The sequence below is a fragment of the Trichosurus vulpecula genome, chromosome 8, assembly GCF_011100635.1.
Source record: "Trichosurus vulpecula isolate mTriVul1 chromosome 8, mTriVul1.pri, whole genome shotgun sequence".
NCBI classification, from domain to species: domain Eukaryota; kingdom Metazoa; phylum Chordata; class Mammalia; order Diprotodontia; family Phalangeridae; genus Trichosurus; species Trichosurus vulpecula.
The window spans coordinates 243,735,657-243,747,997 of NC_050580.1; the positions used below are offsets into that span (position 1 = coordinate 243,735,657).

At 38.3% G+C, this 12,341-nt stretch overlaps 1 protein-coding gene across 1 annotated transcript; it reads right to left on the reverse strand.

The window, feature by feature from the left end:
• Window positions 1-725: 725 nt before the first annotated feature.
• LOC118829900 (60S ribosomal protein L19-like) lies at window positions 726-7,922 on the reverse strand. The gene is made up of 2 exons (XM_036736729.1): window positions 7,332-7,922; window positions 726-779 (listed from the first exon to the last, which is right to left on the reverse strand). Exons 1-2 carry the CDS (start codon window positions 7,920-7,922, stop codon window positions 726-728), a joined length of 645 nt encoding a protein of 214 aa, XP_036592624.1.
• Between the last annotated feature and the right edge of the window lie 4,419 nt (window positions 7,923-12,341).

Consider the following 12,341-nt stretch of genomic DNA (forward strand, 5'->3'; position numbering starts at 1 on the left):
TTTAATATATAATAATATACATTTCTGAGCATGAGTTCTTCATCTATAAAATGAAGGGTTTAGAAAAGGTGGCCTTCTAATCGAAGTATATAATCCTTTGACTCTAAGTTCAGTTTCACACATTATATATACCGTGCAACCTCTCTGGCCTCCTTGGGAAAGACTAGAAAAAAAGAATCTGTATAAAAGAAAGTGATAATAATTATTACCTTGTTTCCCTTGACAAGTGTATGAAGATTGGAAGTTGGGGTGGGGGTGGAGCGAAAGGGAAAGAGTCCCCCTCCACTATACTCCACTTCATATTCACTAGGGTTCATGAAAGTAAAAAAAAATGCCCCCAAACAAGTGCCCAAATAGCAAGAACATGGAGATTTTCTATCATTTAGTAAAGCAAACACTAAAATGGGGCACTTGCCTTCCTGTTGAAAATTCATGCTTCAATTGCCTGAATATTTCCAAGTAACAGATGGGTTAATTGTTCTATATAGCTGTATTTCTTCTGGCACAGCCTGGTTTCCTTCACATACAGCTCAAAAGATACGTTCTACCTAAATTTGGAGAAACCTCCTTGCATAAACAACATTCCAGATCTACTTTGTTCTAATGATAGGTCGGTATGTGCTAAGAACATAGTTGAAAGTTGCTTGGTCTAATTTACTAAAGCCAGCTCTGCTGTGGTAAACCATGCTCAATTGCATAAAGGAGACAGGGTGAGCCATGTTATTTTACCATGTGTTAACAGCCACATAAAACCAGAGTTCAACTGTCACTGCTTTACTCTAAAAAGAAAATCAAAACAAAATAACACATTCAAAAAAGCCTTCTCTGGCAAGTAGTTGAGCTCATCTGGATACAATTGACAATCACAGATCCCGTCTTCCTAATCTTTTCCATTAGATTGCAACTTCGCTTCTTCACTTCTCAGCTATTTCAATGAACATTTTCCTTGAAAGGAAATTTCAGGATGATGAGGCTACGAAACTATATCTCTAAAGGTCAATCAGGATAGTAAGTCCTAATGGAAAGTAAACATTCTCTACAGTGAATTGAAAAAGTTGATTTTTCCCCTTCATTGTATTTTCCATGAGTTATTTAATAGTAGTTAGGGAAGGGCAAAGGAGATTAAAAGGCCTCTATTTCTAGGAAAACTATCAAATAATTTTTTCACGCTCATTATTATGGGCAAGGTAGGATAGAAGTAGAAGCTTGGGAGATTTTATGGTAGATTTTTGGTTCTGCCAGAAGTTACTTAAGTTCAGAAATACACAAGGAGTTGTGATATAGATGAAATAATAGCCTATAAAATATAAACTTCTTGGCTGAAGAAGGAAGAAAGGTATAATGTAAGTTTCAAATACGGCTATGTTAAATCCTCAGGTGATGCACTGTCACTTTGAACTGAAGTATATAAAGAAGTTTATCAGTCCATTCATTAAATATTGTTTACATCATTGGGATGATTTAATATCTACAAATTAGTCAACAAGTATTGAGAATTTACTCTGCCTAGCACTAATCTAGTCTAATAGGAACTGTGATATATATAAAAGAAGTTAAGCCATGGAACCCAAACTCTAAGAATTTAATAATTCTTCTTGGGGATGTAAAGCGCCCATGAAACAAAATAATTAAGTGATGAACTTTGTAATTCTGATAAGATATTTCACATTTTCTTCTATTCTTTCATTCTTTTGATTTTGTTTTGTTGTTTCTTAATGTCTCACGGAATCATTAGCTTCCTCTTGGCAAATTCTATTTTGTTGTTGTTGTTTCTTTTTGGGGGAGGAAATAGGTGTTAAGTGACTTGCCCAGGGTCAAATAGCTAGGGAATGTGGGAGTCTAGATTTGAATTCAGGACCTCCTGATGCCAAGGTTGCTGCTCTCCATTGCACCACCTAGCTGCCTCCAATTCCAATTTTTTAAGGATTATTTTCTTCAACAAGCTTTTGTACCTCCTTTTACATTTGGCCAGTTCTACTTTTCAAAGAATTGTTTTCTTTAGTGAATTTCTGTACATCTTTTTTTCCCCATTTTTTTTGTGCTTCTTTTAACAATCTCTTGGCTTGCTTTTTAAGACTAATTTATTTATTTTTAGTTTTCAACATTCATTCCCACAAGATTTTGAGTTACAAATTTTCTCCCCATCTCTCCCCTCCACCATCCCAAGATGGCATGCATTCTGATTAGCTCTTTCCTCAATCTTCCTTCCATTCTATCACTCCACTACACCCCCTTATCCCTTACCTCCTTACTTTCTTATAAGGCAAGATAGATTTTGATACCCCACTGCCTGTAAATCTTATTTCCCAGTTGCATGTAAAAACAACTTTTAACATGTTTTTAAAACTTTGAGTTCCAAATTCCCTTCTTCCCTCTCCACTCACCCTCATTTAGAAGGCAAGGAATTCAATATAGGTTACACATATATCTTTATTCAAAACACTTCCATAATAGTCAGGTTGTGAAAGACTAACTACATTTCCCTCCATCCTATCCCACCTTTCATTGATTCTATTTTCTCTTTCGACACTGTCTCTTTTCAAAAGTGTTTGTTTCTGACTACCCCTTCACTCAATCTGCCCTCCCTTCTCTCATCCCTCGTCTTATTCCCTTCTTCCCTACTTTGCTGTAGGGTAAGATACACAATTGAGTGTGTATGTTATTCCTTCCCTAAGCCAAATCCAATGAGAGTAAGGTTGACTCATTCCCTTTCACCTCCCTCCCTTCCCTTCCATTATAACAGCTTTTTCTTGCCTTTTTGATGAGATAATTTATCCACTACTGGAAAGGAGTAAAAAGAGTGCCTGGTAGGCCCCAGCCAAGTAGTGCAGCTCTGGGGCTGCTTCCAGAGCACCAGTTGTGATTGCTTCCAGCCCCAGGCCCATGGGGTGGGAGGAATTAAGCAGTGGATCAGAGCAGGAGGGCAGAGCCTGCTTGCATCTAGATCAAGGGTCTGGGTTAGCAGTTCTGGGGGAAGGAGGAGCACTGGTGTGGCAAAGTTGGCTGTGTAGAAGTAGCTCTGAAAATGGCAGCGCAAGGCCCCTAAAGCTTGGGACAAAGTACTCTCTACTCTACAAGCAGTCATACACTGTCTAAAACCTCAAGGGTCAAGTAGTTGGCTGGGAACATGGCCAGGCAGCGAAAAAGGATGCAGACTCAGATTCAGACTCAGACTTTGGAATCTTTTTTGGTGACAAAGAAAAGCAAAACATACAGTCAGAAGAAGTTAACAAAGTCAAAGAGCCTACATCAAAAGCCTCCAAGAAAAATATGAATTGGTCTCAGGCCAACTCAAAAAGGATTTAGAAAAGCAAGTAAGAGTAGTAGAGGAAAAAATGAGGGGAGAAATGAGGATGATGTAAGAAAACCATAAAAAACAAGTCAATGACTTGCTAAAGAAGACCCAAAAAATACTGAGGAAAATAACAAATTAAAGAATAGACTAACCCAAATGTCAAAAGAGTACCAAAAAGCCAATGAGGAGAAGAATGCCTTGAAAGGCAGAATTAGGCAAATGGAAAGGAAGGTCCAAAAGACCACTGAAGAAAATACTACCTTAAAAATTAGATTGGAGCAAGTAGAAGCTAGTGACTTGATGAGAAATCAAGATATTACAAAACAGAACCAAAGGAATGAAAAAGTGGAAGACAATGTGAAATATCTCATTGAAAAAACCACTGACCTGGAAAATAGATCCAAGAGAGATAATTTAAAAATTATTGGACTACCTGAAAGCCATGATCAAAAAAAGAGCCTAGATATCATCTTTCAAGAAATTATCAAGGGGAACTGCCCTGGTATTCTACAGCCAGAGGATAAAATACAAATTGAAAGAATCCACCGATCACCTCTTGAAAAAGATCCCCAAAAGAAAACTCCTAGGAATATTGTCACCAAATTCCAGAGTTTCCAGATCAAGGAGAAAATACTACAAGCAGCCAGAAAGAAACAATTTGAGTATTGTGGAAACACAATCAGAATAGTCCGAGATTTAGCAGCTTCTATATTAAGGGATTGAAGGGCTTGGAATATGATATTCCGGAGGTCAAAGGAGTTACGATTAAAACCAAGAATCACTTACACAGCAAAACTGAGTATAATGCTCCAAGGCAAAATATGGATTTTCAATAAAATAGAGGACTTTCAAGATTGCTCAGTGAAAAGACCAGAACTCAAAAGAAAATTTGACTTTCAAACACAAGAATCAAGAGAAGCATGAAAGGGTAAACAAGAAAGAGAAATCATAAGGGACTTACTAAAGTGGAACTGTTTTGCTTACATTCTTACATGGAAAGATGATGTGTGTCACTCATGAGACCTTTGTTAGTATTAGGGTAGTTGAAGGCCTATGCTCTGGTCTGTGAGTGACCTCAAGCACTCTTTTCTGCCTTGGAACTGAGAGGAGGATTTCCTCTCCACAGCCACCACGAGCTATGCCATTCCAATGCTACTCACCCAATGACCACCACCCAGGACTGTGACACAGATCCAAGCAGGGCAAAGCAAGAGAATCCTGCCTTAGCACCAGCAAAGAGATCCCCTCTCTGATCAGCCACTTGATCCTCCCACTGTCTGTATGCCTGGAGCTCTGGAAGCAGCCACTGATCTTGCTGCTACTGCAGCCACCTCTGCTGCCCCAGGACTGTGTAAGGGCAAGCAAAGTGGAACTTTTTACTGTTTTTCCTTTTGGAGTGTTTCTTAGCATTAAGGCAACCAAGTGCCTTTGACTGAGCCTTGCCTTTGTTTGTAAAAAAGGCCCACAACCTTTTCCTAATTAGGTCATGAGAGGTGTAGAGGTGTGGAGCCCTGGAGAGGTGTGAAGCCCTTGGGACCTGAAGAAGGGTATATATACTCTGAGGTTAGCATTTTGTTTGGGGCTCACTCAGTGAAAGAGTGTTTATGTGGAGACTCTGGGTAGCCACTAAGGATTCCCCCTGGCTTTGAAAAACTCAGATATTGGTGCTTCTTTCTTCTGTAACTATGTATGTAATGTCTTGGTCAGACAGCTAGAAGCCTGTCTGTTGATTTGTGTTATTTTGCTCTGTTTATATAATGTACACTTGTAGTTTCTGTTTAAGGTGCTGACTTTTCCCCTGAACTAAGTGAATGATATATGTATATTTAATTAAAGTGAGATTGTAAACCCCTTTAAGTTGCTTTCCTTAGAAAAGCATATCAAAGAACCTGTGCTAGCAGCCCTTCTGTGTGCTTTTGTGCTTGGTCTTTTACCCCCACAACAGCTGTTAGCAACACTATTGTTACTGGCTGGGATCAGACTGCACTCTTCTCTCACCCAGGTCCAATAGTTTTCCCACGGACCTGCTAAGTTGTCTTTGGCATTTGTGGGTTGAGAAGTCTGGAAACCCCCATAGCTGCTAGTGGTTGGGTGTCCTGAGGCCTGCTCCACCTGGTCTGCTCCAGCCAAGTCTGTGCCAGCACAGCCCACACTGGACTGTGTTTGGCTCCCAGAACCGTGCGATAGAAGTTCCCATTGACCTTCCAAGCTGTCTTGGACTTGAGATTTGTTTCATTCTGTCATTTTGTGGGTTATGTAGCACTAGAATTTGTTTAGAGCCATTTTTTAAATTAATGTGGAGGCATTTGGGAGAGAGGTCAACCAAGTCCCTACTTTTACTCCATCTTTGCTCTGCTCCCATCTTGATGCTTTTTTTTAAATGATTGTGTTGCATCACTCATGTCTTTTTCCAACTTTTCCTCTATCTCTCTTACTTGATTTTTAAAATCCTTTTTAAGCTTCCCTAGTAAACCTAAGTTGTCTTGGGCTGGAAAATTGTTTTACCCCATCATTTGTTTTATTTCTTTTTTATTCTATTGTTCCAGAATTCATTTTGAAGAATTATTTTTAAAGTTATTTAGAGGGGAATTGGGGAGTACTCAGGTGAATCCCGGCTTTACTTCACCATTTTGAACTTTGTAATTCTGGCAATAAACATAATAGCATGGTGAAAAAAAAAGGAGTTAGAATTGTGGGTTAGAGTGGCCAGGGATTAAAATGGAGTAAGAATTTAATTGAGCCTTCACAGATAGTTAGGATGTGAAAAAACACTGAGCATCATGAGGAAATGTTTTTGTAAGGAAGGTAATATAAATACTGTCAGATCTCAATTATTACAAATAATGAATTCAGTAGAATGGCCACATTATTTGGAATTCATATTGTCTATTTCTATTAGGCTATAACCAAGTACCACGTTTTATAGAACAATAACTTTGAATAGTGGGAATTCAAATATATGTGACCACGTCACATTATTCATTATCTGCGTTAATGGGGACCTATCTGGAAACAGAAGTGTCAAAAAGGAGGGTGGTTTTATAATTAAATACATATATGTCTAGAGATAAAGAAAAGAAGGAAGGAAAGAAGAAAGAAAGAAGAGAGAAGGAAAGGAAAAAAGAGGAGAGAAAGAAAGAAAGAAGGAAGGAAAGAAGGAAGGAAGGAAGGAAGAAACTGTTTTTGGACCTGCCGTAGTGTTATTAGAATAAGGGATGTCTTATGAGGATGCTCAGCCTACCAGAGCAATAAGCATCTATTCTAAAATGTATCATCTTTCCTTAATCGTAGATAAATTAAATAACTTACATAGGATCACAAAGTCAGTATGTGTTTGATTCAAGAGTTTTACCTAGGTCTTTGTTAATCAGAAACAAGCCTCCTAGGTCTTATGCCAAATTGCCTATTGTAATTTATCTGTGTGTGTATGTACATGTGTGTATATACATATATGTGTGTGTGTATATTTATGTATACACATATATGGGGGTGTGGTTGTGGATGTTGTAAGGGCAACCAAAGTGGGACTTTTTACTGTTTTTTTCCTTTGGAGTGCTTCTCAGCATTAAGGTAATCAAGTGCCTTTGATAAAGGCTTGCCTTTGTTTGTAGGAAAGCCCATACCCTTTTGCTAATTATGTCAGGAGAAGTGTGAAGCCCTGGAGAGGTGTGAAGCCCTTGAGCCATGAAAAAGGGTATATATACTCTTAGGGTAGCAGTTAAGCTTGAACTCTCAGAACTGTGGGAGGAGGGGTTTTGCTTTGGGTGCTCACTCACTGGAACAGTGTTGTGTGATTTGCCCAGATGAGACTCTGCGTAGCCATTGGAGCCCCTTGGCTTTGAAAAACACAAATGTTAGTGCTTCTGTCTTTGGTAACTATATATGTAATGTCTTGGACAGATAGCTAGAAGCCTGTCTGCTGATTTGTGTTATTTTGCTCTATTTACATAATTTCTGCTTGTAATTTTTGCTTGTGTTTTCTCTGAAGTTCAGGGTGCTGACTTTTCCCCCTTAGTGCTGAGAAGCACTCCAAAACAAAAGACAATAAAAAGTCCTCCTTGGACAAAGTCTTGATGGTCTCCTCTTTCTTAGCCTGCAGACACTCTTCCCGATGCTGTTGTGCTTCCTTAGTCTTGGACCAGCAAGCTTCAGCCTGGTCAGCCAAGAGCTTCTTCTGGGCCTTGTCTGCCTTCAGTTTATGAATATGCTCCATGAGGATCCACTTATTCTTGAACACATTTCCCTTCACCTTCAAGTACAGGCTGTGGTACATGTGGCAGTCAATCTTTTTGGATTCCCGGTATCTTCGGAGCAGACGGCGCAGAATCCACATTCGCCTCATCCATGACACCTTCTCAGGCATACGAGCATTGGCAGTACCCTTTCTCTTACCAATACCCATGTGCCTGCCCTTCCATTGAGCCAGAGTATTTTTCCGGCATCTGGCACAGGAGTGTACAGTAACGGGCTTCCAGATGATCAGCCCATCTTTAATCAGCTTCCGGATTTGCTGACAGGAATTGGTGTTGGCAATTTCATTGGTCTCATTGGGGTCAAGCCGTACCTTCTTCTTTCCACATTGAAGGACACTAGAGGCAAGCCTCTTCTGAAGCCTGAGCATACCCATGGCTGCAGTTGCAGCGTGGTGAGATTCTCATTACTTAACCTAATTCCTAGTACATAGTAAACACTTAATAAATACTTGTTCAGTGGCCAACTTCTCATATTATCTGAGAAAGCAGTAGAACAGAGGGTAAATGATTTGTCCATAGTCACATTCACACCTTAGAGGTGTGTTTTTTAATTTTTTTTGATTTTGTTTTTTGGCAGGGCAATTGGGGTTAAATGACTTGCCCAAGGTCACACAGCTAGTTCATGTGTCAAATGTCTGAGACCATATTTGAACTCAGGTCCTCCTGACTCCAGGGCCAGTGCTCTACTCACTGTGCCACCTAGCTGCCCCATCAAATATTTATTTCATTATACCATTCAGCATTCAAGAAACAGTGGAAAAAATATCTGGACTAGAATAATAATAAAAATTTCCATTTATGTGGTATGTTACAGTTTGAAAGGTGTGACATAAATACACATGCATATAAGTGTGTTTATAAATATATATTATATATGCATATATACATACACATAGATAGATAGATAGACAGATAGATAAATAGATAGATGTCTATGTATATGGAGAGAGACACAGACACAGGCACAGACAACTGACAGAGAAATCTCATGTGCTCATTGGGACCTGATAATTCTATGGTAGGTAGTATAAGTATTATTGAGGTATTTTACAGGTGAGAAAACTGGGGGGTCAAAGACATTAAATGCTTTATACATGGATAGATGCAAATCGTAAAATCTGTGTATGACATAATAGATATAGCCTTGGGAGATGTCTGGGGCACTTAGGGGTTAAATGACTTTTGAAACCTCTCCACAGTAAGTGCCAGATTAGGTATATGAACCTAGATTTTTCTGATTCCAAGACTAGCCCTCTGTCAATTGTACTATATTGGTTCTATACCAGGGGTTCTTAACTCTGTGTGTGTGTGTGTGTGTGTGTGTGTGTGTGTGTGTGAGAGAGAGAGAGAGAGAGAGAGAGAGAGAGAGAGAGAGAGAGAGAGAGAGAAGGAGACAGACAGACAGACAGACAGGCAGACAGACCCCTCTGGCAATCTGGCGAAACTTGTGAACCCTTTCTCAGAATAATAATTTATATGCATAAAATAAAATGAATAATATTACAAAGGAAACTAATTATATTGAAATACAGTTACCAAATTTTAAAAAGTTCATTGATGATGGCTTAAGAAACCCTGCTATTCCCATTAATTGAAGTTAATCAAAATGATTGGATTGGATTTGCAGTACCACAATCAAGTTTCTTTAGCCTGTTTACTATTATTTCAGCCACCTATTTGAATGGTTTTAAAATTATGTGGAAAAAAGTCCTCCTGACCTGTTTTACAATCTATTTCTAATCATTTCTTTTCATTAACCTCTTGATCTGATGTGCATTTCTAATTTGTCTTGCCGACCATTGTAATTTAAATGGTAAATACCTGGAAATGGAATTTGCTTTAAAATATCTTCATGTTTTATTTACTTCATAACACAGCATAACTAAGTCTTAAGAAGGGCCAAGAATCACATTTTTGAAATTAAAGAAAATGTGTTATTTCTTGGGCCCTGCCATCTTCTTGTGTCATAAGATAAATGTCTTTGCCATGTCTGAGTTATCTCAAGGGGCGTAGTATGCCTCAATGCAAAAAGGGTGGGGATCAAAAGCCTATATTAGTTGAATATATCAACTAGTTCAAGATTGTGTTATTTGATTTTATTGTCACAGAGCCTTGTCTTTGCTTAAGAAGTTTAAATTCAAGTATTTATTTAAAACATTCAAATTTCTTCCACTTTTCAAAGAACTTTAATTTATTTACAAAAATGAATGACATAAAATCGATGACATCTCTAGTACTCCCCACTTTCCCTTGCTGAGTTGAAGTTATTGTGCCAATTCCTTGAAATGCTGTTTACAACACCCTTCCTCTCTCCCCTTGCCTTGCCCCTTAGACATTTAGAAAGAGTTTTTTTGAGAATCTGGATGACAATGTGAAAGATGTAATGACTGAGAAAAGTGTCAAAGTTTTTGGATGGGAAGATACTTACAGCTCATTACAGATAACAGTTTGGACAAAGAAGAAATCTACCTTATCGTACTAAGTCTCACTAGGATGATTCTTCTAGTTTTCTTCTGTGCTATAGAATTTAAGATGATAGCCTTTTGATGACTAACCCAATGTCTACAGGGAGTAAGTGGTTGGGACATTTTCTATATACTTTGCTGGTTCTGCAATGTCATCAAAATGAGTTCTCTCTCCACCATGGCATACATATCATAACCCTCCCACCCTCCCCCATGACTTTTTCATGCTGTACAACTAACCCATGACATTTTACAAATTCACCATAGAACTTCTAAATACATCTATATTTAACATGTGCTTCCATTTTACACATACATCTTGATAAAACCATGGAAAGAAGAGAATTGACATGACTATAAGTATCATTGAAGGGATAATTTGAACAGTCAAGGGTGGAGCAAAACTGAATTTTTAATCCTTCAAGAGCAAGGTGAATTACTTTAACTGATTAGAACACAATGCTAGTGACATCAAGTTTCCATGCTTGATTCATGCATAGGTTAGTTACTTCCTTCCCATTCTTCTGGCATTCTTTACTCAGTGATGATATATAAAAAGTCACATCTTAGAGATAATTTAAATCATATAAAATTCATATTCAGAAGTCCTAGAGTCAAATCTCTTTTTGGCTAACTACCAGCTATGGAAGGTAAGTCATATATTCACTCTTGGCATCTAAATATTCATGGCGATAATAATACATACTTAGGTTTACCTTATGTATCCCTTTTCTCTTCAAGTCTCACACACCACCCCCTCTCTCCTATCCTCAACAGATGACCTTAATTCATATTTTTTTCTGAGAAAAAAGAAGTCTTTCACTAAGAATTTCCATCCATCTTATTTCTTCATCTCCTCATCCCTTGATGTCACTTCTTTTCTCCTTTAATCTACTCTCTTATAAAGAGCTGTCTCCTCTCTTTGCTAAAGCTAACCTCTCTACACATATGTCTGTTTCCATCTGTTTTCCTCTTTTGAAGCAAATTGTCCCACAAGCTCCACCTTCATCTTTTTCTTCTACAATATCTACTTCTTACCATGCTGATGACAAACAGGCCCAGATTTTGCCCATTAATAAATACTAATTTCATTAACTTGATTTTACCATTCCTTAAAATTATATGTCTCTCCATCCTATTTCTATCAAACTCCTGGGGCGGGGGTGGGGGTGGGTAGAGAACTTCCCTTTTCTCTTTGCCTTCACTCCCTCGCCTATCACTCACTTCTAAATCCTTTGCAGTCTACTTTCTTTTCTCAAAATTCAACTAAAACTGCTAGCTTTTAAGTTTCTGGTGACCTTTTAATTGTCAGATGGGATGGCTTTTTTCAGTCTTCATCCTTGACCTTTTAGCAGCATCTTATTGTGTTAACCAGTGCAACTCTCTCCCTCCTCATTTCTACCTCCTGAGTTCCCTGATCTCCTTCAAGTCTCATGTGTAAGAAGCCTTTCCCAGTCCCTCTTAATCTTAGGATCTTCCTTCTCAGATGCTCTCCAATTTACCCTGTATGTATGTTTTGCATACATAGTTGTCTCCCTCATTAGAACTATTGTCTCTTCCAAGCAGGAACTGTTTTTGTTGGTGCTGGCAGTAGTGATGGTACTGTTTTTATGGTCATTGCATTTGTTTATATCCTCAGTGCCAGGCACATAGTATCCACTTAAATTCTTAAATTCTTCTTGATATCATTTGACTTCACTTATAGACCTAATCATACTTCAAAATGCTCTCTGCTCTGGGTTTTTAAACCACTGCTCTTTTTTCCTTTGTTCCTACTTCTCAGTCAAGTCAGCTCCTTCTCAGTCTGCTGTGAGATTATCAGCCATAGCATGCTTCCTAACCATGGAAATGCACCAAATCTCTGTTCTGGACCCTATTTTATTCTTTCTCTTGTTTTCTCTTTACTTCATCAGCTGACGTAGGTATAATGAGCACCTCTAGCCATACTTCTCATATGTACATGTGTATAAATATATGACTATGTACATATTATATATCTATGTGTATATATAAAACATATACACAAGGATGATATATATGCATACTACAATATGCATGTTTATATGCGTATATACATATACACACATTACATATTAGTGTACATGCAGCAAACACACCCATACATGTACCCCCATCCCTAATCTATCCCAAGATCACTGCTCCTACATCACCCACTGACCAGTTGTTATTGGGGATGTTGAAATGAACGTTCCATGGGCATCTCAAATTCAATGTGTTGAAAGTAGAAATCATTATATTATCATTCTCCCCAAACCCAGCACACCTCAAATTTTCTATTTCTTTAAAGGGTATCACTATCTTCCTAGT